General features: G+C 38.7%; 7 protein-coding genes across 9 annotated transcripts in view; 4 read left to right on the top strand and 3 right to left on the bottom strand.

Moving 5' to 3' along the window:
- The window catches only part of LOC108103467, a 35,568-nt gene extending 29,326 nt beyond the window's left edge, over window positions 1-6,242 (bottom strand). Inside the window, exons 1-2 of one of the 3 annotated variants that reach the window (XM_017208962.1) lie at window positions 6,136-6,242; window positions 2,975-3,142 (exon numbers count right to left, since the gene is read on the bottom strand). The gene's annotated coding sequence lies outside the window, so the exon portion shown is untranslated. Of the gene's footprint in view, window positions 1-158; window positions 809-1,605; window positions 1,713-2,974; window positions 3,143-6,135 lie in introns of those variants that run through there. The other 2 variants (XM_017208963.2, XM_017208964.2) reach the window with 2 other exon arrangements.
- LOC108103472 (ketimine reductase mu-crystallin) lies at window positions 5,813-7,483 on the top strand. The gene is made up of 3 exons (XM_017208972.2): window positions 5,813-6,926; window positions 6,992-7,189; window positions 7,301-7,483. The coding sequence occupies exons 1-3, from the start codon at window positions 6,140-6,142 to the stop codon at window positions 7,372-7,374; spliced, it is 1,059 nt and encodes a 352-aa protein (XP_017064461.1). The 5' UTR covers window positions 5,813-6,139; the 3' UTR covers window positions 7,375-7,483.
- Window positions 7,432-9,147, bottom strand: LOC108103471 (GATOR complex protein NPRL2). The gene is made up of 3 exons (XM_017208971.2): window positions 8,823-9,147; window positions 8,255-8,761; window positions 7,432-8,098 (listed from the first exon to the last, which is right to left on the bottom strand). Exons 1-3 carry the CDS (start codon window positions 9,000-9,002, stop codon window positions 7,544-7,546), a joined length of 1,242 nt encoding a protein of 413 aa, XP_017064460.1. The 5' UTR covers window positions 9,003-9,147; the 3' UTR covers window positions 7,432-7,543.
- An 87-nt stretch (window positions 9,148-9,234) lies between these two features.
- LOC108103489 (DNA-directed RNA polymerase III subunit RPC9) lies at window positions 9,235-10,219 on the top strand. The gene is made up of 4 exons (XM_041819225.1): window positions 9,235-9,274; window positions 9,331-9,445; window positions 9,510-9,662; window positions 9,725-10,219. Exons 1-4 carry the CDS (start codon window positions 9,267-9,269, stop codon window positions 10,103-10,105), a joined length of 657 nt encoding a protein of 218 aa, XP_041675159.1. The 5' UTR covers window positions 9,235-9,266; the 3' UTR covers window positions 10,106-10,219.
- On the bottom strand, window positions 10,161-11,133 carry LOC108103491 (density-regulated protein homolog). The gene is made up of 3 exons (XM_017208999.1): window positions 10,882-11,133; window positions 10,545-10,806; window positions 10,161-10,382 (listed from the first exon to the last, which is right to left on the bottom strand). The coding sequence occupies exons 1-3, from the start codon at window positions 10,999-11,001 to the stop codon at window positions 10,195-10,197; spliced, it is 570 nt and encodes a 189-aa protein (XP_017064488.1). The 5' UTR covers window positions 11,002-11,133; the 3' UTR covers window positions 10,161-10,194.
- Window positions 11,134-12,419: 1,286 nt separating this feature from the next.
- Window positions 12,420-14,009, top strand: LOC108103488. The gene is made up of 3 exons (XM_017208996.2): window positions 12,420-12,523; window positions 12,665-13,193; window positions 13,269-14,009. The coding sequence occupies exons 2-3, from the start codon at window positions 12,723-12,725 to the stop codon at window positions 13,872-13,874; spliced, it is 1,077 nt and encodes a 358-aa protein (XP_017064485.1). The 5' UTR covers window positions 12,420-12,523; window positions 12,665-12,722; the 3' UTR covers window positions 13,875-14,009.
- Window positions 14,010-14,390: 381 nt separating this feature from the next.
- Window positions 14,391-15,988, top strand: LOC108103490. The gene is made up of 3 exons (XM_017208998.2): window positions 14,391-15,179; window positions 15,240-15,602; window positions 15,817-15,988. Exons 1-3 carry the CDS (start codon window positions 15,114-15,116, stop codon window positions 15,973-15,975), a joined length of 588 nt encoding a protein of 195 aa, XP_017064487.1. The 5' UTR covers window positions 14,391-15,113; the 3' UTR covers window positions 15,976-15,988.
- The last annotated feature ends 11,803 nt before the right edge of the window (window positions 15,989-27,791 follow it).

Below are 27,791 nucleotides of genomic sequence, written 5' to 3' on the forward strand. Positions count from 1 at the left end.
TTTTTAAACTTAACACTTGTAATGTGTTGTTAGGTTTTTGAAATTCTGAAAAGGTTGCCATCGGGCCATCACTTTCACATGCCCACAACACGATGTCCATATAAAGTGGCTAATTGCTGGGCCTGTATCATCATCACTCTTATGGTTATTACGCATACCTTTTGCTAATTTATGACTTGTTTCACTAACTGGATGCAGCTTGTTTTTATTATTATTTTTTGTATTTATATTTTAACGATTGATTGGCGAATTAAACCCAAAAAAAAAAGGGGCACAACTTTATATAGCTTAAGCTGATTCCAAATCACATTTAAAGGCCTGCCCAGTAACGTTAGTCGTGGTTTATACGATATTTTATCTTTTTCAGATTTCGAAAAGAACCGCCGACGGAAAAACAGGCGGTTGAGGCGATTTGAAATTGCTCCGCACAGCGCGCACTTTGAATTGCGACTGATCAGGCTGGAAGTTTGCTAGGTGATAAAGCAAAGGCGGCACAATGCGGAATGGAACGGGCGAACGCCATGGAATAAGAGACTGGGAAACGAGTGGCATGGCACTTTTGCTGCAGAAGCGGCACAGTCGCAAAGTGGGCGGCACAGCGGCGCGTAGGCCTAAATGTTAATGCAATTTGCTTTATGCGCATATGGAACAACGCGATCGGGGTCTTGAATATACATACATATATATATACCTTTTTTTCGGGGTTTTCTAGGGTGTTGCAGACGGAGGAGTGGAGACAATAACAACAACACCATTACCAACAACCACCGACTGACGCTGTTCTTTTGTGACATATGGAACTGGGTCGGGTCAAAAGGTAAGTGCTTAAAATGCTCTTTAATGCCGCCAAGCTGCCAACTTGTGGTCATTGCGGGGTCCCTTATTTCTCTCCTTCTCCACTGACTGGAGCCGAAAGTTGGGCAAGCGATGGGGTAACCCCAAAAATTGGCGAGACCATAAATGAAGAAGGTGTGCAAGGAACATATAAGTCGACAGATTTAAGATTAAAAGCCTACAGCATCAACATAAACTGATCCGAAGGGTTAAGTTAGGATTACTTGTAAGTTTGATGGAAAGAATAAAAACCTTTTATAAGTCAAGATAACATTTAAGGGGAGGCAAAGGCAACTCTTCTAAGTTCAGATATAAATATATCAACTAAGAATGAGTTTAGCAGATTGACTATAAATTTTAAAGAGCCACAACCTTGCTTTAATTCCGCCACTCGATCATCCTTCAGACCAACCGGACTTCCTCCCCCTGAAAAGTTGATACATAAAGAGACCCTGATAGTGGGTTCTGGTTCTTTCATGGGCAAGGTCTTCTTTCTTCCATCGAGATGGTTGCGGTTCAGTGGGATCGGAAGTGTTTTACTACCGCTGCCACTTGGACGCTTTTGGCTAAGCCAAGCCAAAGCCAAGAGCAAGTCAACGTTGCAGAACTGCAGCCGAAAATCAGATCAGAAATCGGACAAGATTATGTGGATGGATATAACTTCAGACAATAGGGAGAATCAGGTCATTCGATCTAAGGCTTTATGAGAGATGTATTGCGACGCATTCGAGCAGAATATGCATATGATTAGGCCAAAATAAATCAGCTTACCTCAATCTCCGGATCCAGCCTCCATCAGAACAGGTTCAATTTTCAAATAATTTTATATTTGTATATTTTTTAGCACTCTTTTGGTTGTTTTTTCTTTTATTTTTTTTTTTTTTGGGATTCTTTCGACTGCACCATAAACAAAATTATTTCATTTGCATATTAGAAATTTTTGTTTCGATTGTTTTGCTTTTTGTTTTATTATTATTTTTTCTTGCTGCTGTTGTATTTCATATTTCACTTAAATATTTCTATATATCTTCATAGATGTTTATTATTGAATTCACAAAAACAAAAAGAAGTAAACAAAAAAAATAGCAATAGGTGAATCTCCGCTTATTAGCATTCAATTTGCTAACCAAAAAATGTGATTTACCCGCTGTTATGATATATATATTTATAGATCTGATCAATTCATAAGACACTTCACTTCACACCCGCCAAGTTTTTGAACGATTCTCCTGGCTGCCTTTCTGGCCGTGCTTAAAAGCGTTAAGAGGAAATTCGTCAGCTCTGGCCGAAAGCGAAACACTGACTGACTTGGCTGATAAAAACTTAGCCGTCTTGGAAGCAAACCGAAGCGAGCCAAACAAAAAGAAACCAAAATCCCAGACGAAGAAAACCGATCTTGGCTGAAACGACTGAAACGGCAGTGGAACGGTTCAAGTTAGTGGAAACGAAACGCGGCTTAAACTTGGCAGGGGGAAACTCTGCGGAGGGGGTAGGAAAATATGCTAATCATAGGCCTCGGAAATATTAGGCCCTGGATTAGTCAGTAGGCGTTCGAAAAAGCCAGCTGAAATAAGTCGTTCACTTGAAGTGCAGCAATTGCAGGCATAAAGGCTTATTAAGGGCTAGCTTATAGATTGTAGGCCGAAACTAATTGCTAGAATATGTACTAACTTAGTATGTACTAACTTAGTACATCCTTATTAGCTTATATTTCAAATTCTCTTAATTTTCTGTTTTAAATTTTTGTCTTCAGCGTTTCAAAGTTGACTTAATATTTTCTGTTATTTAAAAAATATTTAGGCTCATTTGAAGTTATCATTCATGTATCATAGAAAATATTTTTTTTCAATAAAATTAAAAAGACTTCAACAACCCAAACAAAAACCGACTTTAAAGATTTGTTCTGTAGTTAAGGTAACCCAAATTATTATTTTAGCTCTAGTTAGTTCCACAATATTCATGTCCATCGTAAAGTGCACAGACGGAAGTTGTAAAATATAAAAAAAATAGTAAAATTTACAAAACCAGAGGGGAAAAGGGGAGAAAATAAAACAAACCAATAATCGAAATCATTAGACAAAGGCGAACTGAGGCAATGGCTGCAATGAGTCCGACAACAATAACTAGAAATAGTACTTACCGATCGAATCTAATTGGTGGAGCGGGTGGCGACGGGGGCGGGAATATCCAAGGTGGAGAAGGGGGAGAAGCGGGCAGCTCAGTGGAGTCCATTGGGTGCGGCGCCAACGCTAAACATAACGGCACAATTATAGTCGTCGTCAGATATGTGCACACATATATCACAGCACTGAAAAAAATACAACAAAAAAGAGGAGTAATAAATGTTAAATTTATATTATATTATAATATTTTACAGAATATTAAATCAAAATAACAAAATATTCAAAGAGCAATGTAAGTTCTTTGCGTAAACACAAAAATTCTTAAGAAGGGAATTTATCGATAAACCAAAAAGGAAGTGAACATAATATTGCCTACTTTTCAGCAACTTCTTTTTGGCCCTAGAACAAAATCAAAATGGGTTTTGTAATTCAAGACACTGTTAACTTAAGCATAATTTGAAATATCAAAGCAATGCTATATAAAAATAGTACAAAATCTATAAACTATCATAAAACACAAGTTAATTGAGTAATAAATCTAGGAATTAAAGCTTACATTAAGTTTTTCGCTGTGCACCTCAACGGTAACAGTGCGCATATGTATATTATAATTTTACAATTTTTTTCCATAAAATTTTTCTATCTTTTTTGCCACATTCTCCAAGGACAAACAACATTTTAGTGAGCAACGACGTCGCCGGCGGCTAACGGCACAAACCCATTCCAAGATTGATCTACAAAATACAAAATACGAAACTTCAACTCTGAGTTTTTCGCGTTCGCCGACTTTCCTTTTTCTAACCTATGCCTGCGAGTGTGTTGAGTGCTTGTATCTGTGTGTGTGTTAGCCAAGTGTGCGGGCGCGCACTAAAACAATAACACAAATAAAAATACAAAATTCAAACACAAACTAAGCAAAAATAAGGCAGTAAAAAATTAAAATCCAGCTCTGGCAAAGAAAAGGTGTGGCAACGTTCTGTTTCAGTGTGTGGTTAGTAGACTATTGCCATTACTATTACTATTACTATAACTATTGCAGTTACCGTTACAGTTACAGTTTCAAAAGCCGTTAGCCCAAATGGCATATATATGAAAAATAAAGTGTTGGCTTTTCAGCAACTTGAAGGCAACGGCTTGAAAAATCATATAGTTTCAAAAATGAATCTATCCGGTTTAAAAATCTATTACAATGTTGTCGATATTAAAGGTAAGAAGTCCTAAGAAATAAATATTTGTAGAAGCCGAAATCAGTGTGAATATCCTCTCAACCCAATCAACTTCTTAGTTGGGCAATAAATTCAATCGAAATACGCTTCGTCATTGATTTTGGCCCGCAAATTTATGCTCAGCCAAGCGAAATCCTTTTTGGCCATTAAATTTTGGCGCTTGCCAAATCGTTTAGCAATTTATTCAAAGCGTCGGCGACAATTCACTTTTTCGGATATGGATGTAGATTCTTAGGATTGGAATTGGAATTGGATTCGAAATCAGAATCGGGGCGTTTTTTTATTCAGCAGGCTTTTTGGTTTTTGCGCAATGCCAAAATTTATGGCCAGCCACTTACCCGCCAGCAAGGTCAGAACACTTAGAAGTTGTGCTGCCGGTGGTGTTATTGGTGGTTCTGTTAATTCTGGTGTCGGTGCCACCGTGGTGACTCCAGGAGTTGTGGGGCATGCAACAGGTCGCAGCTATGGACCAGGAGCCACTCCAATGAGTCAGCAACTGCAACGACGGCAGCAGCAGCAGCACCTCGACTTTGATTTGTGGCACTTCGGGGCGAAAATAAATCAGCCAGCAACTGCACATTCCCAAGGCCGCCACCACACAACCACAACAAAAGGCTCCAGACCCACCCGAAACCCAAGCCCATACACTCAGAAAAATGTATGTTAACCTACTATTTATGAGAGCTATAACGAAACTTAAGTAATCTTGAAAATTCTTTAAGGATATCATATATTTTTTTTGTGCACTTTTCTATGATTCAGAATCGTTAGGCATTTTCACAATGAGCTCGCGAAATTTACAATGACAGTCCAAGAACTGCGATTTTCTTTTGCATGTGCATGAAAAGCCATGGAAAAGCCGCGCAAAGGTCAAGTCAAGTGAAATTGGTTGTTGGGACACAAAGGCGAGAAAGCAGGCGACGGAGGCGAACAGTGAAGAAATTATGTCAAAATTTGAATTAGCAGCTGGGAAAAAATAAAATGGCGATGGAAAGAAACAATAGCGGGGCATAAATTAATTTTTCCTATCAGCTGGCAGCCGCGGAAAAGTGCATTCGCTTTTCACTTTCGTGTTTGAAAAGAGTTGGGTTTGGTTTTGGATTGGTTTGTGGTTCAGTTTCCAGCTGTTCGCGAGAATTATTTCAGAGCGATAAAGACGTTGACAGTAGAAGCAGTTTCCCTTTTTCCAACTGCGGTTTCGCCCTTGGCGTGCGGTGAAAATGCATTTTCCCAGCGACGCCGAAGAATGGGGAAAACTGCATTAGAAATGAGGAAAAAACCGTCGCCCGTGAAAATTTGGATTTCGGTTGAGTTGGTTTTTCCCCCATTTCAGTTTCAATTTTGCGGGCGCTTAAAACTATTTAGCAAGTTTTCCGGATTGAAACTGACCACAAACCTTTCGTTTAAAACAAAACTTGATACATTTTTGAAATTATTTCTAAATAATAATTTAAATTTTAAAATATTTGACTAATTTTTTTTTTTTAGATAAATGGTTATCAACATATTATTTTTCGCCCCAACTAGCAACATTCAAATTTTGCCGCAATTTCAGAGCTAAACTAATCGAATGTTACTTTCGATATACTTAACCAGAACCACTAACGGTATTTTTTAGTTAATTTCTGTTAAGAAACTAAAAGTACTGCCAGTTTTTCAGCTGAAATTAGCTTTTTTGGCCAAAAATATAGAAAAGCTTATATCTTACAGAAAAACTGTAATTGTTTTCTCTAACTTAACAAATGCTTCCTGACATTACAAGTTTCTAGGATTTTGATTAATGTAACTAGTTAATGATTAGATATTCCTTAACTACATGTCATCACTAGCCAGCTGATCTTTAAGCTTTATGTAAACTATCACTTACATTCCAATTTTTAAAAAAAAAAAAATACTTAGTCTACGAAATAAGTGAAATTAAACCTCTTAAGCTTATTTTAAAAGGCACTTACCAGAATGAGCAGCATTTCGCCAGTTTACTATAATGCGGATGCAGTGCGTCGGTATCTAACATGGCCTTTGGTCAATGCTGCAGTGGAGGCGGCGCTTGTAGCTGTAGTTAAACCAAGCCAAGATCAGGAGACAAAATCATTCACGTCCTTTGCCATCCAACCGAAAAGGAGTTTCACTGCATGCGGAAATGAATCTGCTGGTATTCTGTTGACCATGCCCGCCTTTGTGGGCAACTACAGCCTGGGATCGAAGGAATCCCCCCGCTCTACGCTGGCCTGCAAACTGGTGACATCGTTCTGTGGGAATCAGAGGCGAGATCCCCCGCTACCCAGCATTCATGCTCATGTCATGCTATTCGATAAGCAAACCGGTCAACTATCAGCTATAATGGAGGGCACGGATTTGACCACATGGCGCACTGTTTCCGCTTCACTGGTGGCCACAAAGTATCTGTACTTCCGGCGATTTGGTTTGCAAGCGGAAAAGGAAAGGCAAATCAATGTGGCCATCGTGGGCTGCGGAGTCCAAGGGCAACACCATGCCGCAGCCTTTTGTGCCAACTTCCGGGTAAAGCAGCTCAATCTTTACAACCGAACTACGGCGAAAGCACAGAATTTAGCAGAGAAACTGCAGCGCGAATTGGGCAACGAAAGCGGGACACAGATTGCAGTTTCTCGGAGTGCCAATGAAGCTTGCCAGAATGCCGATGTAATCTGCATTGCCACGTACTCCTGCGATCCGCTGGTCCATCTTAAAGATCTAAAAGATAAGCAAGGCGTTCACATTAATGGTGAGTCTGTGTTTTGCTAGCTTTCCTATTTTCGAATGGGAGATTAACTTACCTTCCGCTTTCAGCTGTAGGTGCCGGCGAAGTCGAATTCTCGGAGGTTGCTCCTGATGTTTACCAGAAGGCTGAGATCTATGTGGATTGCTATGCCAATGCCGAAGCCGAATTGGTAGGTCTTAAAGCCTCGATCACTGCTGAACTGGGAGCCATTATCAACAACGGAAGCTATCCCGAGGAGTCGGACATTTCCATCTTCCAATCCATGGGTACGTTCTTAATAAAGTTCACTTCACACATACTCACTTTATCAGCACTTCAGAATTGTAGCCATCTCTGTCTTTTCCAAAATTATATTTATATATTTCTTACACCTTCAGGCATGGCTTCGGAAGATGCTTGTGTGGCCCAGGCGGTATATGATGCCATCCTCTCCAGCGCCGAAGATTCTTGATTGTCGTCGAGCTGGAAATCCATGTTCGGTATCAGCCCAATTCAAACCACCGGCTTGTTAACCTTTCATTTGTATATATGTGTATATAAAAAAGCTATTGGAAACATAACAAACTATTTTCCTACAAACTACAACAAACCCGGCGTCATCTCCGCCCTTTCATCCGTCGTCACTTCCAGATCACAGTCACATTCGTGTCCTTTTCGATATCCCGCTCGATGGTGCAGGGCGAGAGGCCCGTCTTGCAGCAGATCTCGTCGAAGCTGATCAGGCCGGTGTACATCTTTTGCCGCCCGGATGGCACCGAACCCGTAAACACCGGGTATTTATGGATGCATCGAATAAATCGGTGCTGCAGCCCAAAGATCACCATGCGCCGTTCATCGATGTTGTGATCCGGTGGACACAATCGCTGGCAAATGGCTCGCAGGGTGACACCATGCGTCATCGAGGCATAGAACTGGAAGATGCGCTGCACACTAGGTAGCGTCTTATCCGGACGCAGGGCCACATATTTTCGGCAGGCGCCACTCAATGCCGCACTTTGGATGAGATGCTTAAGGTTTTGAGTCATATAGACGTTGCTGTACTTGAGAATGGGCAGCAGCTGGACCACGCCATAGTAAACCAAATTCTGTATGCATGACTTTACTAGGTCTGTTTCCACGTCAGCTTCCGCTGCAATCCGGGCAACGTGATTGATTCCGTTTATATAAGGCAGGATCTATTAAAAAAAGAAAAGGATTTTAGTTAAGTGAGATTGATAATGTGGAGATAGATAATGTGGTAATATATAGGAAATCTTAAATCACACCATACCCCCAGGGGTACCAACCATGCTGGCGTTATTTCTAGAGTAAATCCTAGGCTAAGCCCGCACCTGTTGCGTGGTCAGGTCCCAATTGTCTAATGGAGCATCGCGCAGATTGGCCAGCAGCAGAGGGACCATGTGATCCTTGACCGGCGGAGGATCCGGCTTGTGCATAACGATCTTCAGGTAAATAGTATTGTCGCCTTCGACAATAGTGGCCACCTTGCGCTCGTTAAGGTCGCGCAGCACCGTCTCGAAGATGTTCTGTAGGCGACGTTTGTCGTCTTCCCGTGACAGGAAGCACGACTCCTCCTCCATCATGATGAGGTACTCGGATAGTTTCTTAACAACCGGCTCGTACTGTACGCTCCTAGCCCGCGAATCGCAGACAAAGCACAGATTGAATAGGAAGGCATTGCGGGCGTATTTCTGCTGATCCTGTATGCCTACCGGATAGCCGACAATCTTAACGTCCATTGCATTGACGGTGAGTATGCAGCGTTGAAGATGCTGCTTGGGAATAATGTACACGTTTATGGCATCAAACACATCCTTGGATATGTAGTTATCGGGAACCTATGGGGCGTCGATTGTATTGGATTATCTTATCTGGGTGTGCTCCTGGGAACCGACTCACCTGGCAGCTTATCTTGCAGCCGGCCGTTGCATGGAACTCGCTGAGAAAGATGCATCGAATCTTGCCTTCCGTGCTACCATGCGTTCCGCCTGCACCACCACCGGATCCTACAGCACCATTTGTGACCGCGCCCGCCGTTGCCGTCGACGCCGCCGCTGACTCGTTTGTGTGGGAGTGCATGCTGTCCGCTAGTTTCCAGTATCACCGTATCCGCATCCTAAGCTTGGACTCCAAAGGCACCGAATTTGCAGGTGGCACAACCGATAACAGTGGCGGAATTTTTGTAATGTAATGTTATGCTAAACAACAGAGGGACTCTTGCAAAGTGTGATCGTAACCTATAAAAATCTTGAATAATACCAAAAAATACCAAAATACGGCCTTGCGGTACGTGGTATATTTCAGTGCCCCTCCTACGAGACCACTTACAGTAGCCGTCTCGAAATGGAAGCGTGAGTATTGTTTATTTATGGAAAACAATAAATTTATAATATATACTTCCATTCAGGGTCAATCCGACATTCTCATATCTCACCAATCTAGAAGTTATGCAAATTCTGCAGAAGATCAAGAGCACAAAAAAGAAGTTTGGAATGTTTAACTTGGCCACTGTCACCTATGAAGTTAGTTCTTTCTAAAAATGTGAGAATTAGTTTTGGTTATTAACGAGGTTTTTGGATTTCACAGGCACTGCAATATCTGGAAGATTCGCCCTGCAAAACACAGACCCGCGAAAACATCGTAAACTATGTAAAGGATCTTTCTACTTATCGACTGAAGTCCAACGAGGTCTTGCAAATGATCAACGATCCGCCGACAAGTGCCCTCCACACGCAGCTGGTGAGGATTAGCTTAAAATGTTGCTTGCCCACACTTGTCATATGCTTTTTCCAACTATACAGCTCATTGACGACAATAAGGCACCACTTACTGATGAGGAGAACGAAAAGATCATCCAGCTAAGCTACAAGCACTTTCATGGGGCAGAAATTAAGGACGCCACTAAGGAAACAGCTACAGAAAAACCCGCAGAGACAACAACCAAGGCAGCTGGCAAGCAATCCGGAAAGCGACCCAAAACAGCAACAGTTGAAGCCAGTAAATCTGGTGAACCCACTACAGCAAGTGAAGCCACTCCAGCAATTGGTGAATCCAATCCAGCAATAAAGGAATCGAATCCAGCAATAGTAGAATGCAATCTGGCAATAGGTGAATCCACTCCAGCAATTAGTGAATCCAATCAAACAGAAGGTACAAGTTCCGAGGAACAGCCAATGAGTTAACCGTATTGGCTATTACGTTTAACGTTTCATATTATGTTTGATGTAGCGTACAAAATAGGCTAAAAAAAATTTATATTTTATTAAATTATTTATGTTCGCTTTTGATCGCCCAAATCTTCGATAACGTCTTCGTCAATTTCGGCCCACTTTTCGGGTATGACATCAAATAAGTCATCCTTGACGTCGCCCTGAATAACGATCTCATCGTCGCCAGTCACCGAAGAGCCGCAGGCAAATTTTGTGCCAAAAAACTTGGCGGCCACCTTGAGATCAATATCTGAAAATGGCAGATGGATAATAATAAGGCCTACATTTAGAGCATATGAGGCTAGTGCCAGCTTTTAACACTATTGTATAGCCTTTCTTTAAATTTCTGATAATGAGGTGGATTCCTCATGACTCGATGGAATTATACGATTTATAAATTGACAAAACCCACCGAAAGTGCTCAATCCTGTGACGACAGTCACGGACTTCTTCTTGCCACGTGCTGCTCGCGAAACACATATGCGCTTGGGCACGTCCTCCTTCTTCTTGACGCGCAACAATCCCTTGCCGCCGCGCTTCTGGCGCTTCTTGTCGTCATCTGTCCCATCGGCGGCAGCCGCCTCTTCCTCGATCTTGAGACGCTCGAAGTCGTCGGGCATGTGACGCTCCAACCAGTCCTTGCACTTCTCGTACTCCGGATAGTACTCACAGTACTGCGGATCGAATGTACACGCATATATGAATATACAGATTTTCTAAAACGTTTTTCTTTTCTATTTCCAAGTTACCTCAATGGGCATCGTGCAATGGCCGCAGTACTTCATCTGGATCGGATAGGTGACGCCTTCGCGCGGACCCACCTTCAGGCGGTCGGCGACGCTGTTGGTGCCCACGTCCTCGTTCGTCATTGCGGATCGGATTGACTGGCTGGGATTTACTTCGGATTATTCGGAATATATAGTAAAATATTGAGAATGCCTGAACGACAGATGATTTTTGCAACGCAAGCTGACCGTTTTCTGATTCGCCGGGAAAAAAGACTGAAATTGCAGATATACCAAACAAATATACCGTGTGTAGCAGAGTTGACCAGATAAATAAATCGCTTGAAAATTATAAGGGAATTGGTTAATTCATGAAGATTTAATTATTTAAGATCTTTATACTGCGGGTATCAATTTGTAATATTATTGCCAATAGTTTATAAAAATACTTATATGTACACAACATCGTGACACCTAATATGATTTCCTCAAAGTAATTGGGATTTATGTACTGAAATATAAAAAAAAAATAAACTAAAAAGTGGTGGCAAAAATGTTTTCTACAGTGCAATAATGATTTTTAAAAGTTTAAAAAAAATGCAAGAAAACCATGAGGTATTACTTAAAGAGATTCAAGTGTATTTTAACTTAAAATATTTGTAAATGTTCTGCCTTACACTTGAATTCGGATTTAAAGTTTCTGGGATAACTTTTTGTGCTGAATTTTTTATAGCCCATGCTGTGTATATATAAAATCATCTAAAACCATATACTCACAAAGAGGTATTACTTGAAGAGATTCAAATGTATTTAAACTTTTAATTTTTGTATATGTCAATGTTTGTATTTCGGATTTATAATTTCTGAGATTACTTTAAGTCCTGAATATTTATATGTACCGACTATACCTCAGATGTTGTATGAACCTAAGCAAAAAACTCCACACTTCTGTAAAATCATATAAAACCATATAGTTACAATGAGGTATTACTTAATATTTTGTGATAATAAGTAAGGTGTAGTTTTATAAATAACTCCATACGTTTGTAAAACCATATACATAGTTACAATAAAATATTTTTGAATATTTTGTGATTAATAAAATGTTGTTATAAAAATACATTTACCTCCATACTTCTGTAAAATCATCTAAAACCATATAGTTACAATGAGGTATTACTACATGTTTTGAGATAATTAATAAAATGTAGTTATCAAAATACCCACACTTATTTGTAAAAACATCTAAAACCATATAGTTGCACTGAAATATTACTTAATATTTTGAGATAATTAATAAAATGTAGTTATAATAATACGTAAACCTACACACTTCTGTAAAATCTTCTTTAATCATATACGTACAGTGAGGTATTACTTAATAAATTAAATGTAATTATACAAATACATAAACCTCCATACTTTTGTAAAATCATCTAAAACCATTATTAATATTTTGTGATAATTAATAAAATCTAGTTATAAAAATACTTGTGTTAAAAAAGCTGTAAGATAAACACAGGGTGACTATTGCAAATGTAAATATCATTTGGCGGGTTGTTATCGATATATCGGTTTAGCTTTTGTGATATCGATATCAGTAAGCGTCCCGGCCTAGCATTAATAAGCATTTAGTTTTCCCGGCAAAAGTGTTATTTTCCAAAAAGTAAGTAAAGAAGGCTATTTACTAGCTTTATTTACAAATTATTAAGATTCCCTTAGTTCCTTTTGCTTATTCGGACAGAAAATAACTAAACTTTCCCACAACCTTTAGTAATACTTGATATATTTCATATATTTTCACAAGTTTGCACTGAAGCACAAGAAATATATTTCATATACAACGCGCGTAAGTAACTGTACATATGGCCACAGACAAAACTCCAATGCAGGGTGCTCAGGTGCTCCTGAAGACCAAGACGCGATCCGCCAAGAGGCGGGACTCCAACAGTGACTCGCCAAAGACCTGGCGAGCATGCAATATTCGACTGTCAAAGCGCCTCCGACGCCTGATTGTCGCCGATAAGAAGCGGTCGCGACTTCGCGACCACGAAACTAATATATCCCGCAGGAAGATGGCTTTGTCGACCTGGGCTTTTTTAATTATCATCCTTTGTGCTGGCCTATGCCTGCATTTCAATGACAACTCCCTAACGGTAAATGAATTCTTGTTGAACTACAAGAACCAATACTACTCGATCGTCAACAACCGGGACAATTACTGCGACCGCTTCCAGCGGCTGAGCGATATGGTTGTACATGTCCGCCGCCAAGTCTTGAACCAGGATCAGGCGCTGAGCGATTTGGAACGTGCACTTGACAGCCCCACCCACCAGGTAAGTTTATGAAAATTCTTGTGAGCATAGGAATATTTAGTTTTCCAATATATATTCATGATATTTTGTAAATAGATCATTGCATTAGTGGGCTCCTCCGGCGTAGGTAAGAGCCAAACTGCGCATATACTACACGACCGCTTTCCTTGGCCAGAGAATGTAAAGACACTGTCGTGGAGCGGCACTCGATCCCTGCGCCGGGTACAGGGAATGCTGTCCCATCTCGTACACTGCGGTCAGAATATGATCCTGATTGACAACATGATACCCGAGGATGTGGAGCATGTGCCCGTCATCAATGAAATGATAAAAGAACGCAAGGATATCGCCAATAACACTGAGCAGCCGCACCTGAAACGGTTGACCGTAGTGCTTATCTTTTCCGTGAGTCGGATGCAAGCCAACGCGACCTACGAGGAGGAAATTCAGTCTGTGCAAAAACTGCCAAATACCCATGTGATTAGCTTTGCCACCCTGGAACCCATCCATCTCATCGACTGCATCCGTAGGGAGGCGAGGATTAACAAAGTGGTTTTAGATGATGGTGATATTGAGGAAATACGCAGGGGCAGTGATGTGCACACCTTTGGCTGCAAGGCCGTACCGGCTAAAGTGCTGCTCTACGGAAAACCAATGATCTCCGAGGATCGTAAAGGTAACGTAGGCCATTCAATAGACTGAATAACTTAGATTAGCATTACACCAAGAGCGTTCCAATTTAGAAGTTCTTTAAATTTTATTTTGATAATGTCGAAGACAATTCTGAAAGCCATACGTGATAAATTTAAAAGGATATTAGGACAAGACATTAGGACAGGTTTACCAAAAATTTCTACATGAAAAATTATGTATTGTTATTAAATTATGGAATGAGATCTAAAATAACCATAACTATTTTAATAACATTAATAAAATGTACATCATGACCAAAAAAATATCGATTTAAACTGATATGTGATGCCAAGTTAGTTCTTTAAATACTAAATAATCTAAAGTAATCTAGAATTTAAAAAATAGTCAATAAATAATGTTGTACTTTAAAATGAACAAACAAAACACTTAACATATTAATTATTAGTATTTGATTCAAATTTGGCAATCTAAATCAAAATTTTTGTCACAAAACTCGATCTTTGTGATCTTATCAAAAACTCTATGTCAAATACTACAATTTACTGTATTAAGTTCACTTTGTTTTCAAATCACGGAAAATGTATACGAAAATTGTTTCCCATTTTTGTGTAAGTTAGCTTTAAAGTGGATCCCAAAAAGTATGCCAGCTGTTTAGAAGCTTCATGCTCCGCTCCCAGGCCATAAACACAGGCAATAGCCACGCGCTTTTGCTGCTGTTCTGGCTTTTGGCCATGTTTGCGCTTTATGGCCATTGCGAGGAGGCTCTCCGTTATCGGATAACTTGGATAACGGTCGTCGTGTGGCGGCCCCATTTTGATATTTTACGGCAGCCATGGCCTACAAACGGAATCGGCGAACCAAGCCCCAAGTCGGTCGGATTTCCAGGGTCAAGTGCGTTTGCTTGCTTTTTTTATTGGCTTCTCGCACTTGTTGTCCCGCAGGCGCACACGACGTATGCGTGATGTAGGTGTACATGGGTGTTCCATTGAGACGACGGCGACCCACTTCCGGACGAATCCGGACTTCGACCTTCCGGATTACGCCCGCCGAATACCTGATTGGCCCCTTTTGTTTTTTCTCAGTGCTCTGTTATATATTTTTGAGGGTGCTACGATCATTGAATCTGAATCGCATTTTTGAGTATCTGCATCGGCAATTATACAAAATATGTACAACTTAATTTGGCAATTAGTTAAACAATGCGAATAGCGTTGGCTAATTGGCGAGCAATTAGCCGTGGGCGCTATAAATTGTTGCAGTTTGTTGGTGATCTTCGAAAACCAGAAAATGAAGCAGTGGATCGGTTGGATTGTTGGCCTGCTCTGCATCCTGCTAGTCCTGAAAGGAAGTTGGGTAAGCTATCGTTCCGTAATATTTGGTTGCTTTGGATTTTAAAAACTATTTCTCATTTAGAGCACCACCTACGAGGTAATCGGCGATGAGAAAACCTTGGATATAGTTTGCACTGCTGCAGAAGATAAGGGGAATATACCGATTTCTAAGATTCTGGACATAACCAATTTGACCTTCGATATGGCCGCCGATATGGAAACTTTGTACTTCAATGGGAACATTAAGGTCCTGATGGATGTGCCAAGTGGTCCGATTGCTATGGAGGTTGACATATTTCGATGGGAACGGAATTCATGGACTCCAACGCAACTTGCATTAAAGCGGAATGACTTATGCCAGTCTTTGACGAGTCCCCGGGAGCTTTGGTACCCCATCTTTAGAAATATACCGAAGGAGGAATTGATATGTCCGCCAAACAAGGGGGTGAGTTTTCGATTTAATTTTATACAATTTTAAGAAATTTAAATATCTATTAAGAGACTGGTTGAGGAAGAGAATTAGTATTTAAGATGATTGAATATCCTTACTTTGCACTTCCAAAAATACTCTTCACTTGATAATTTGGGACTTTTTTGGTTGAGGACAGCACCTTTTAATGAAAGGCTTCAATTTGTTTAAAACAATTTGCAACTTGCAGCATATTTATACCCTTAAAAACGTGAGCAACCATGAGTTTGTCAGAAACGTGCCCTCTGCGGACATTGCCGGTGATCTGAAGGCCTTGGTCCATCTAACCACTGGGAATATAAAGACCTGTGCTGTGCTCTTCTTCAAGGTCTACATCACTAAGCATTGAAAATAGAATAGGGGTTGTGTGTAGCGGATTGTGGACCATGACAATGGACGAGTGGATCTTGGTGAGATCCCACTGTTTGCTTAGTTTATAGTAAGCGGCTGCTTTGTTTTTATGGCCTGATTTGGGGGTGTTTGCTCGGCTTCAATGGCGCGTCCCACTGTTTATGGCTCTAACTAAATGATTTGCAAATAAAAGCGAAATATTTCATATTCATGCACTCGAAACAGAATCCCAGAAATGCTTGTTCTTTGCCATTTTGCCAGTTTTCTCGGTCAGCTATTTCGGTTTTCATATTTCTGCTGTGGTGATAAGCCACCGTCACCGCCATTCGAAATGGGAACTTAGCCCAGTAATCCCCTTCTGGTATTTGCCAAAAGATCAGATGCGGCGCCATCCCATCGCAGCCTCACTCATTCTCCACATTCATCTTCGCCGTCCAAAAAATCACTGAACTCATTCGCTGTTGCGCGTGACGATACCTTCTCGTTTAAGGTGAATTCCTTCCCTCTCCGAACTGACTTTGCAGATCTCCGGAAATTTACAATGTTTGCGGGTTTTCTTATTAAACGAATGGTTAAAATGCACGTGGTTTGCATCTGTCATGTGAATCATTTGCGGGTTCAAAATTAAGCAACTGACTGGAGAGATGTGCCAATATTTGTATACATTTTTAATGATCATCTTTCGGGAGGTAGAGAGTTTAGTAATATTTCTATAATAGCAATAGTTTATTCGCTGGGATATCTATATTTTTCTTACAACTTAATTTGTATGTGATTAATTATAGTATTTAATGAAAGATAACAGTTACTTGTATCCTTTGATTTATATCTGAAATTAAAAAAAAAGCATTACATATATTGCTGGCAATCTAGTTATCGCAATACTATAGATGATGAAATATATCAACCTGTTGGGAGTTGTTAGCGTATAGTTTCCGCTTTCCATGAGATGTTATAGAATACGTATGACTCTATTTGTTTTCTGGGCCGCTATCTGCTTGCCTCGCGCTGTGTCGTAATAATAATAAACAAACGATTAGCTGACGAAAGTCAAGTCACAACAAACGATAAATTCGAAATATAAATACTAATAAATCTGCACTCGACCCGGCATATTCCGTCTATTTTTTCTGTCTTGTTTGTACATTCAATTTTTAATGCTATATAAGGTCGATTCTGCTGAGGATTGGTCTTAACTGCTGGGTACTAAAGTTGTCGATAAAAAAAACCTATTAAATGGCACAGCTGTCGGTATCAGTATGCGATTTGAGATCGATGCGATGCGATTACAATGCCCTAGACTAGACGATTCATATACAGTGCGTTTCGGAAGTGTAATAATGCTGGTTGCTATGTTTAGAAATCATGATTAGAAAATAGGTTTAAATAGTAAGCTTATTGTTAAGTAAGAAGTTCAAGGCTGGACCCGTGCAAAGCATTCTTGTCAACCAGTTTTAATTCTTGGGTTTACTCTCAGGTTTTGGTTGCTATAAAATAACAGATTAATGCAGGAAATTAATTAGAAAAGTTGAGCCATGCAAACCAGAGTCGGATTCGGGGATGTCCGACGATGAAAGTTTAAGATTTCAGCGCAGAAATGTTAAGTAAGGGAAGTATCCCCGTTGGGTTGGTCCATAAATCCTTAAAGGCAGCAGTCCAAAAGATAAAAAACCAAAGCAGAGGAGTACCTGGTCACCAGGACTGACCATTGGACCTGGCCGATGGATGGTGGTTTGGCCAATAGTTGTTTTTAATATACTCCCGGTTGTTAAAGCTGACCGTTGAATTTAAAAACTTAACTTACTCCATTAATTTACAAACACTGCGGATTATAGGGCAAACTATCCCCTTGGTTTATCCAAAAAATATAGTAACGATTTAAATAATTACCTTAAAGTAACTTAAAATGAAAATATTTAATATAAATATAATAATAAAATCAAATATAATATTACAAAAAGTTTGCCACTTACCTTGATTTCCGGCTTGCCAAAGTCCAGTTATGGTATAGTAGGCATCTTCATATATATCCAGCATCAAACGTCATCAAAAGTTCCAAAAATGGATTTCCGAAAAAAATCCATGATGCACTGCATCCTCTTGGAGTCCATGAGGTACCACCAATATGATAGGGTACCATCACCACATCATCCATACCACTTAGAGGCACTTTACTAACACAAACACACACACACACACCGAAATGACTTGACTAATTATGGGCTACTGGCTGCCCTACTGCCTACTGTTGGGCTAGAACCAGTTGGGAATTATATATAGCCGGGAGTGTCCAAAATTTCACTTAACATGGATTTAACATAACATGGCCGTTAACATTGAAATTCATATTAGCATAGCCGTTAACATTCAAATTGGACGGTAAATTCATGTTAACTAACATTTATGTTAAATTTTAAATATTTCTGTTGATCTTTAAAGTTTCCGTTGGTCTTTAAATTGTCACTGACTTATAAAAAAACCGATAAAATTCAAAAAAATTATATATTTTTGTTCACAAAAATTTTAATAAAAGCTGAAACTTAAAAATATTTTGGCATTGTAATAGCCCGTTGCCCTCGATTATTTTGGCCACTAACTAGAGCCTTTGGCGGTCTCTCATAGTCGTTAAAAATAAGTTGACTCTATTCAAATAGGCCTATATATCGACCAGTAGTTAAGAACTGCTATTTACAAAAATGTATTAGATTAATTCAAATGTTTATAACAAATACTTTACTGCACCGCACTGTTTGAATGCAAATTTCCCATCGAATGCTCATGCAAATGCAATATAATCGGAATTCAAATGCATCAATTACAATATGTATAATAATGGTCACAGCTGATGTGAGCCGATCGAGTGTGTTTGCATCATAAACACCGGTATTAACTAACCAGCAAAACAAAGACCGCTTTGAACTGGTGTTGACCCGATCACACCGGATTCATAAAGGCCAGAACTTTATATGGGTTATAAAGGGGAGAATGTTAACCTATTATGATATAAGTCCCTGGTCTTAAGGGCAATGTTGATTTTGGCATTGTTAAAAGCCTACTGACTTCCTGAATTCCAAAACCATAATTTAGATGTATTTAATCAAAAGCTTTTATTCCTGCGATCTGTCATTATCAGTGCACGCTGAAGCCTAATAGATATAACTCCCACCAATTATCAGAATAGACAACGAACGTTGAAATCTCGAAAGGAAAACACGCATACAGCTTATATTTAAATATATATATTTATTTATATTTATAACGATACCCAGAAGAATCTGCATCTGGAGCTGAAGTTGTATCTTTCGGTTTCGTAAGTTACATTTAATGCTTATTAAACGCAGCGCCGACATTTTATTTATTTACATTTCGTAACATTATTCTTGTTTTTGTTTTTAGTTCACATATTTACTTAACTTTTACTGTTAGTTATATAAATGCGATAACTAATGGCGCCTAATTCATGCAATTTAACAGGCAGGTCTAATGCGACATGCATATAGATATATATTTAGATATAGAAGTGCGGATCTGAACGATGTGCTTAGGTACTTGGCTACCGTTTTGTATATAACTCTATAAACATTGTTTGTTCGCTCGTTCTGTTTGTTTGCCTGTTTGCACTCCAAACTATGCAAATAATTAAGACCCCGGGATGCGATTCTCTTACGAAACTACGAACAATGCAAGCCCTAGGATAGAATCCACAAAAATTATTTTTAGTTTTAATGGCTGATTATTTTTTAAGCCATAAAATATGTTTATTTCCTTGTTTTCCCACAAAAACAAGTAGCTTGTTGACTAAAAGCTCTAAATATTTACTTTACTTTATAGTTAAGGCTTTAGGCTTGTATTTTGAATAGTTAACACCTTTTCTAATATCACTCATACACCCTGTTTGCAGATTATAACCTGCCTTAAACTATTTTCAAACTAAATCGGACGCTGATTTCCATGCATTTTTAAGTTCCTATTTTCAGTGGCATAATTTAATGCATATATTTGTTTGACTTTCATTTCATCTCACCGAAAAGTATAAACAAATTTAAAGACTTTCCATTGCCTTAAAAATAAATTATGACAGTTGCACTGAAATTCTCTGGAAATTCCCTTTCGAGGGCATTCAGCCCATTGGGTTCGCTACTCTGCGACGATCAGTTCCTGCTTTCTGACGTTGCACTTTTAATTTGTAGCATGTCGTTGGCATTTCATCTACTCACCACTCATAGCCACCCACCGACAACCACCCAACCATCCAACCACCCACTCTCATTTGATTAAATAAAGAAACAGCATTTAATCAAAATGAGAAGAGCAAACACGCAGAGTACACACTGTGGGCCATTCGTCGTTCGCATTTCGTTTATTAAGCAAATAAATAAATGAGAAGAGTATTAAATTAATTAAATAAATAATATTTTCAGGAACAAATAAATAAATAACACATTTTATTGCGCAAAAAGGCAAACAAACTGAATGTGGAAATACAACACGCAAGTGGAAGATTCAGTTTTCGATGGTCAAGTCTGAGATCTTTTTGAGTTTAACATCTTCATTATTATTCGAATTATCTAGAAATTGGCATGGCTTTTGTATCAGATAACTGTCAAATCAAGACTAGATGCACTTTAAACTGTTGCACAAAAATAACCCTGCGTTTCGTATACCCTTGTATAATAACGAAAAATTCCCAGACAGTTACGGATTCCGGATCACGGAGTTACGGATCACGTGACCCTGACTTGGACATGCTTCGCTGACTTGTCTTTATTATTTGCCTAAACCATTTTCAATTAGTTGTATGCAATAATTGATAGATTAGCTAAATATGGCAATCATGCAAGCGCTGATGAAGGTTGTCAGACTTGCCGGATTGGCAGATTCCCTTTCGGGTCCCCGGTAATTTGTCCGTAATTACGGCCATCACCTAATTGCCCAGCTATCATTGTGTAAACGGTACAGTGGATATAGGGAAGCCGCTGGAAATCCGATCGCCGAACATTTAGCTGAGATCTAAAAATCATCATCATCATGCCTCAATGGAGCTAACTCGATGATCAGCCAGTTGATTGAGTAATTAGGAAGTGTAGGGATCCCTCATCCAAAACCAGAGAATGGTTTCCATATCCGATTTAACAAGATCAAGTATCTATAGCTTTGATTAGTTCAATTATAAACTATTTACAAAATCAAATATACTGATAAAAAAAAGTGATAATTAATGATTTTAAGGAAATTATTTAAATATTATTTGTTTTTAGTTCTTTAACCGTAAAATTGCCATGAGATTTGTACAAACTATTTAGAAATTTATTTAATTCTATAAAACAATTAAAAGATGTTTGCCATTCGTGTTCTTGATCTTGAAATTTGCATTGCAATTTTCATAAATAACTCATCTGCATAAAGTTCGAAATGAATTTAAACAGATTTTGCCTATCTGAATTTAAAATTCTTCCCATCCAAAGTGATCACTAAATATATTTAATGATGATTCATCGAAAGAGATCTTTTTTTTACTAATTAAGTCTTAATGAATTCGAACTCTGTTGTTCTTTTTGTTTTAGTGAACTTAATTGGTTAGAAACTTGTTTAAAATTATGCCAAATGAACGTTCTTGATTTATGGCCAATAAATAAAATTGATGCCTTGGGGTTTTTGGTAGATATTATTAAATTAAATATGGATGTAAGATTTTTTTCCTGATAAACAGGATGGATGTTTCGGATTGAAATAGTTTTAAATATATCTCTGGAAGGGTTTATAATATAATACAAGATATGTTTTAGCCGGCTTTTTGGGTGCCAGTGTAGGCGGAACGTACGAGTCTTGAGTATCGAAAGCGTTAAGCCTCCCTTTTGTGAGCTTTGTCTCGAAGTGTTAAAGCAAATTGACTGCAGCCGTTCAGTCGTCATTCTTTAACCCCCTTTTAACCCCTGGCTGGCCAAGCCTTATACACACACCCACCGAGCCGGTGTGCCAAAAGCCAGCCGACCATGGCAAATAATAAAAAAATGTAAGACGCTCGCCAAACAAATACAAAAAATGGCCCCTCAAAAATGTCACATTTGCACAATTGATTAGCACGGCGTTTACAGTGGCCCATAAAAGTTTTTGGATTCGCCGGGCGTTAAATTGCCATTTGCATGGCCATAAGGGGATGTTCAGATTCTGAATGTCCGTAATCCGTTAACTGGTTAGGTCTGGTGGTCAGGGTAACATGCCCTGGGAATTTGCTTTCCACAACACATTTTATTGAACCTTTCGATTCGATTTTCTAGCATTTACCTGTGAATAGCAAACATTTCGGCGGCTTTTTTATATGCCGTTGGTGGAAAATTTTTGCCAAGTTCGCGGTTAATTAATATGCAATTAGAGTTTAATATCAATTTGCGCAATGTACAGCCAATAAACGGTTTTCATTGTTTGTCTGGCAAGTTTTTTCAAATTTGTCTGTAAATTGGAGCAGAAAGAAATTTCGTTTAGCAGTTTTTACGAATTGTGTTTAGCTTTCCATTGAATGGAAAATAATTGTATAATTTCCTTCGAGACCACCTTGATGTTTACTACATATGGCATCTAATGAGCAAAATAAATGTTAAATAATGTTCAATTTTCCTTGGAATATCCTAGTTTTCGACTTTTATAATGTTAAATGATGCTCACCATATGAGCATCAATGTAAATTTTCTGGGCATCATCATCATACTTTTTCGAAACATGACCAACATTTTACATTTTTAGGTGTGAATGCAGTTTTGTTGGAAATTTAATATCGAATTCAACGAAGTGTTGCATTCCAGATTCGGACCATTATTGGCTTAGTTATGGCCATACTACTGTCATCTTGAGAGGAAAATCGGAGGAGAAACCTAATTTCGCATTTTCTATAAGGGATAACATCGTCTTTTTTGAGAAAAATGTCACAACATTGAGATTTTTAGCTGTGAATGCAGTTATTATGGGAATCAAACTAAACAAGCTAAACGATGTAAGACACTTCATATTGCGAGCACTATTTCTTAGTATTTTATCAAAAACCCGACTTAATTTCGATGATTTTCCTGACTTTTTGAAATAATGTTAAGTGGTTCATTATGATCGTAGTTATTGTTGTCTCAGTTGGATTTTCCCGCCTTACCCTCAGCCTCACAGTTCAGAGATCGTGCATCCGACACGTTGGACAGAACACTACTGCTGGTTAACTGGATTTAACTGGATTTGGTTGTGCGAGGTTTTTCTATCGAAGACCCTCCAATTGCTACTGGCAGGCACCTGGCACAGCTGAGGTAAGAGTCGGATATAGACATTTCAATTGAATTGAGTCAGTCATTGGCAATTAACACTATGGACATACATTAGAGCCAGGCAAGAATTTAATTGCCAGCCAGGCAATCACCCGTCTTAATTGATCTCCCTCCGCCTAGATCAGCGTATTCCCCAGATCGTAAGAGGAGAATGGTTAATGGATAATGTGGATAGTAGTGGGGGTATAGTAGAGAATCAGATCGAGTTGGAAAGCGTTTGTGGGTGCGGCTTTTGGGTCTCAGGAATGCCACCGCTTTGGTATCCATTTGAAACCAACTCTGTAACAGGTTCACAGCAAATAAACGCAAACAAAGTGGCCAAGAAATATATATGGCGCTTAGCTAAGGAGTAAGAACGAATTTCAGATGCTGTATACAAAGGGAAAAGTATTTTCAAGTAGCTTTTTTAAAAATATTTAAGAAACACATAATTTAGGAATTGAAAATATATAAAAACCTCTTAAAATATAACTTTACATATCATCTAGTTGCAAAGTAAGACTAGTTTAGCACTAACTTTAGTAGAGTATAACATTTTGTAAGCCAGTAAAAGCCTCTTGGTGTTCTTCTAAAAGACTTCCAATATAATTAATTTAACAGAAATCGAGAGTTGGCAGAAGTAGTTAATGCTGGAATGTGATTGAGAGGGTTGAGAATTCGAAATGACAGATGAAAGTGGCAGATGTTGAGAATGTGAAAGGATTGGAGAGATGTGGATGGAGAAAGTCGCTTGATTCCAAATGTCAGGTTGGATAATCTGCAAAGAATGTTTGTTCAATAGAAAGAAAATCCAAGTGCCAATTTTATTGTTATTCCACTGATTTATCTATGTGATCAGTGTTGACCCTGCTAATCATGAGTTGCAATATCGTATTGTTGCTAAACTTAGTCGCAAGGTTATTCTTTAACAGAATGCATTCCACTTGAACCGGCTGACAGAGTCTTAGAACTTGTATCGATCAGTTCTGGCTGGCTTCCTTCTCTCAGTTGCACTATGGTTGATTAGGGTGGACCGCTTGTTATCTGTTATTAAGTTAGTAGTGATTTTTGCTAAATATCTAACATAAGTTGTAACTATTTTTTAATATAGCTAGAACTTTATGCGGTACCACGTGTCGTATGCGTGATGTGCATAGAAGTTTTGACATATTGTTTATTAAATTAGTAACTAAAAAGGAAATTCCTTAAATATTTAGGTTATAAACCTATATTACAGCAGTTTTTATTAAATATAACAATAATTGGGTAAGAACATAGCAAGGACAACATGTCGTATGAGTGATGCTTTTACAAAATTTTCTAATTCAGTTAAGTAAACCGTTCTTGTGTTCACTCCAAGCCGCCTGCTCTCTTTTTCTAATCCCATAGTGCTCACTCTTTCACGGACCGCTGCAGAAACGTGCGGCTAACCCAAGGCCAATTGGCGAATTGAAAGCGGAGTCGGCGTTCTAATTGGAATCCACTTACAAGCGCCGCTCCGCCTGCAAAGAATCATTTAGAGATATAGCAAAAAAACAAGGTATAGAAAGAATTATACAAAATGGAAAAGAAAAAAAAAACAATAAAAGCAGGAACTGCGAGCAGGGGCTGTGCGGATCAAGAAACTGCCAACCCTGAGAATCCGAATGAGACACTCTTGTCAGCCGGTTCCACAAATAATAATAATGCCATGTGCACGCAAACTATATTGTATGCTGTTGTATATGCTTGTATATGTCTATATATCGCCCCTCTAATGCTGGTCCAAAACCTATGCTTGTGTGTTTTTATATTTCTTGCGACACGGACACTTTGAATTTCAAGACACATCTTATTAAATATTCTTTGTGCCGCTGCCGCTGCTGCTCCTCCTCAGGTTCTTTTTTCTGAAGTAAACAAATCGGTCAACGGGCAACGGACTCGGGCACGTTTTTGCCAAAAGAAATAAAACCAGACCAAACCTCAGATCATCAGGCCAAAGTTATAGATACTCTTTTGGTTATAGTAAAAATAGATGAGTTAGAGAAAAGTTTTGAATGAAGGAAACATTTCTAGAAAGGGAATATTTTTAATCTTTTTTAAAAACATTTTTGGGCAAAAGCAACGATTTAGTTCGTTACTTTTGTATTTGATAATAAGTTTAGTTATTCCTTTTCCATATATTACTAAATACTTATGAAATAGAAATTTATAAACAGTTTTGAGTCTACGTAGCTAGACCTCTTCGATTCCACTCTTCTCTATTTCTTCTCAAGAAAACTCACTAGACAAACTCCACACTCATATACCAAACTTCATAATGAACCTCAGAAAGCATAAAATCAATACACCTTTTCTAAGGGTATCCAAAAAAAGAAATAAAACACTCGTTTAAATAAAGCTTCCGCAATGGCAAAAAACTCTCGGCTCCTCCTTATCGTTCACCAGATGGCCTTTTCGCCATATATACATATATATCTTTTACCTTTTTTTCGCTCAGTGATGGCGCTTCTTCTGTTGTCAGCGGGGTTGGGCAATTTTTCATGTGAGATCTCGAAAACCCCGACGAGTTCGAAGAACTCCGAGTATCGAAAACATAAACAAAATCCGAGACATATAAAAATTTGCAAGCAAAATGGCCGACAGGTTTGGCTCGAATTATTATAAACTATTAGAAGCGGTTCAGCTTAATGTTGTTGGCCAGCATCGAGTCGGCTGACTGCAGAAAACAATAATAATAAAAACAATAACAAAATACTGCCCGAAAACAAACAACAACAACAACAACAACAACAGTAACAGCAACAACACAGCTGAGAAACAAAAACAAAAAAAAAAGAGCTCGGATCACTGGTATTTTTAGTATGTGGCGCTGATTTACAAGGTGAACGGGTAAGGTAGCCAAGCCAGTTCAAAACCCCAGCTCGGGTCGCTTCACCGCCCCCTCTCCACCCTCCTGGAATCCCCTCCCTCTTTCAAACACCCCCTTGCCACTTGAAAACCCACCTGCTAAACAGCAAACATTTGGCTCTCAAATTATTTTGGACAAATTCCTAAACCGAAAAAATAAAACCGATACGAACCGTTTGGGATTCCGTTTCCACAGCCAAACTTTATTCGAAAAAAAAACCCCACTTCTGCGTCGCAAAATGTACGATGTTTATTTTGGAATTATTTAAGGAGTTTCTAATTATGATAATGATGACAATATTTGTTTATCAGTTTATTTTGTTGTTATTTCATTTATATAAAGTATTGTTCCCTTTTGATTTGAAATTAAGTTTTAATAGAGTTCTTAAATACTTTTTAAAGACATATTTTTTGATAAATGATAAACTCTATTTCACCCCTGCTAGCCCTGTAGATTCCCATTCCCATTCCCATTCCCATTATTAATTGAAAATTATTAGCCAACTCATTACAGCCTTATCGACACGAAGGTAATTATCATCCTTCGATTCTTATCGTTCAGCGCTACGTTATCATTTTCCGGGGGCAAAGTGAATGTGAATTGGGTAGGTTTTCCCAAAATGTTTAATTGTCGGGCAATCGAACGAGAACTATAAACAAACTATATAGATAAACTTGATTTAGAAATAAATTTGTTTAATTGACGAAATAAGGAGAGGCTATCTATCGGGGTTTCCGGAATTTTCTAATAGTATTTTGAAGGGCTTGAAGATAAGATTTAATTACAATCATATATTCTTCCTGTTTTTTGAAAAGCAAAAATAAAAAACCCCAAAAAAAATATATTTGAATAATGTTTGTCTCGTTTGGAGAAGAGCATTTTATCTTTGCTGACGGTGAGATCTTGTTTTCTAATTAATGACGTCTGCATTTCTTGATGTTTTTCGTTTTTAGAGGAATCACACAAACACAAACAAGACCAGACGAGCCGTGCGGCTAATTAATTAAGAAATAAAAATGCAACTTGAAATGCTTATCGGAGTTCGATTGAAAATTATTATTCTTATTATCGAGCGACATTTGCGGCAGTGATGATTCATCTTTCAGCTCTTGATAGGTTAAAAACAGACTCACATTGGGGGGAATTACCCGGGGCGTCGCTTCAGGTCGCTTCATAGTCCTTCTCTCGGCGAGTCCCCAAATAATTCTCCTTAAAAATTCCTTAATTTGTGCATGATCATCTTGAAAAGACTGACAGTCAAGTGCTCAATCGATTGTCTAAATATAAAGAATTATAAATAAGCGGCTTAGTCAACAATTATTTGTTTATTGTTCTGGCGTAATTGTCTTGATTTTTTGTTTCGATTTCGTTTGTGATAAGAGGGCCATATAGTATTGCATTGATTTCATCGCCATCGATAGCTGCGCGGGGTGAAGAACTGCCAATAAAAATGGGAGTGGGAAATCCCTTGACCCGATCATGTGTCCAGGGAATGGTTCGAGCAGTTCGTCCTTGGCCTTCACATACATAACTTTTTTATTCCTTCCTTTCCGCAACTCGTCTGCCTTGTATTATTTCTGGTTTTCCCTTTTATGTCAGGGCTTAATCGATTTTGTACTTGATTTGGCCCTACAGCTCCTT

The sequence above is a fragment of the Drosophila eugracilis genome, unplaced genomic scaffold (genome assembly GCF_018153835.1).
Source record: "Drosophila eugracilis isolate 14026-0451.02 unplaced genomic scaffold, ASM1815383v1 contig_496, whole genome shotgun sequence".
Taxonomy (NCBI): Eukaryota; Metazoa; Arthropoda; class Insecta; order Diptera; family Drosophilidae; genus Drosophila; species Drosophila eugracilis.

Excerpts from the sequence above, each read along its gene's own strand:
- LOC108103490 (XM_017208998.2), top strand. The coding sequence starts at position 15,114 with ATGAAGCAGTGGATCGGTTGGATTGTTGGCCTGCTCTGCATCCTGCTA. Across the intron at positions 15,180-15,239 it reads TAGTCCTGAAAGGAAGTTGG|AGCACCACCTACGAGGTAAT; the intron begins GTAAGCTATCGT and ends TTTCTCATTTAG. Across the intron at positions 15,603-15,816 it reads TATGTCCGCCAAACAAGGGG|CATATTTATACCCTTAAAAA; the intron begins GTGAGTTTTCGA and ends TGCAACTTGCAG.
- LOC108103491 (XM_017208999.1), bottom strand. The coding sequence starts at position 11,001 with ATGACGAACGAGGACGTGGGCACCAACAGCGTCGCCGACCGCCTGAAG. Across the intron at positions 10,807-10,881 it reads ATTGCACGATGCCCATTGAG|TACTGTGAGTACTATCCGGA; the intron begins GTAACTTGGAAA and ends TTCGATCCGCAG. Across the intron at positions 10,383-10,544 it reads CACAGGATTGAGCACTTTCG|ATATTGATCTCAAGGTGGCC; the intron begins GTGGGTTTTGTC and ends TGCCATTTTCAG.
- LOC108103489 (XM_041819225.1), top strand. Across the intron at positions 9,446-9,509 it reads TGGCCACTGTCACCTATGAA|GCACTGCAATATCTGGAAGA; the intron begins GTTAGTTCTTTC and ends TGGATTTCACAG. Across the intron at positions 9,663-9,724 it reads GTGCCCTCCACACGCAGCTG|CTCATTGACGACAATAAGGC; the intron begins GTGAGGATTAGC and ends CCAACTATACAG.
- LOC108103471 (XM_017208971.2), bottom strand. The coding sequence starts at position 9,002 with ATGCACTCCCACACAAACGAGTCAGCGGCGGCGTCGACGGCAACGGCG. Across the intron at positions 8,762-8,822 it reads GCTGCAAGATAAGCTGCCAG|GTTCCCGATAACTACATATC; the intron begins GTGAGTCGGTTC and ends GACGCCCCATAG. Across the intron at positions 8,099-8,254 it reads GGGACCTGACCACGCAACAG|ATCCTGCCTTATATAAACGG; the intron begins GTGCGGGCTTAG and ends TTTTTTTAATAG.
- LOC108103488 (XM_017208996.2), top strand. The coding sequence starts at position 12,723 with ATGGCCACAGACAAAACTCCAATGCAGGGTGCTCAGGTGCTCCTGAAG. Across the intron at positions 13,194-13,268 it reads TTGACAGCCCCACCCACCAG|ATCATTGCATTAGTGGGCTC; the intron begins GTAAGTTTATGA and ends TTTTGTAAATAG.
- LOC108103472 (XM_017208972.2), top strand. The coding sequence starts at position 6,140 with ATGAGCAGCATTTCGCCAGTTTACTATAATGCGGATGCAGTGCGTCGG. Across the intron at positions 6,927-6,991 it reads GCAAGGCGTTCACATTAATG|CTGTAGGTGCCGGCGAAGTC; the intron begins GTGAGTCTGTGT and ends TTCCGCTTTCAG. Across the intron at positions 7,190-7,300 it reads TTCCATCTTCCAATCCATGG|GCATGGCTTCGGAAGATGCT; the intron begins GTACGTTCTTAA and ends TTACACCTTCAG.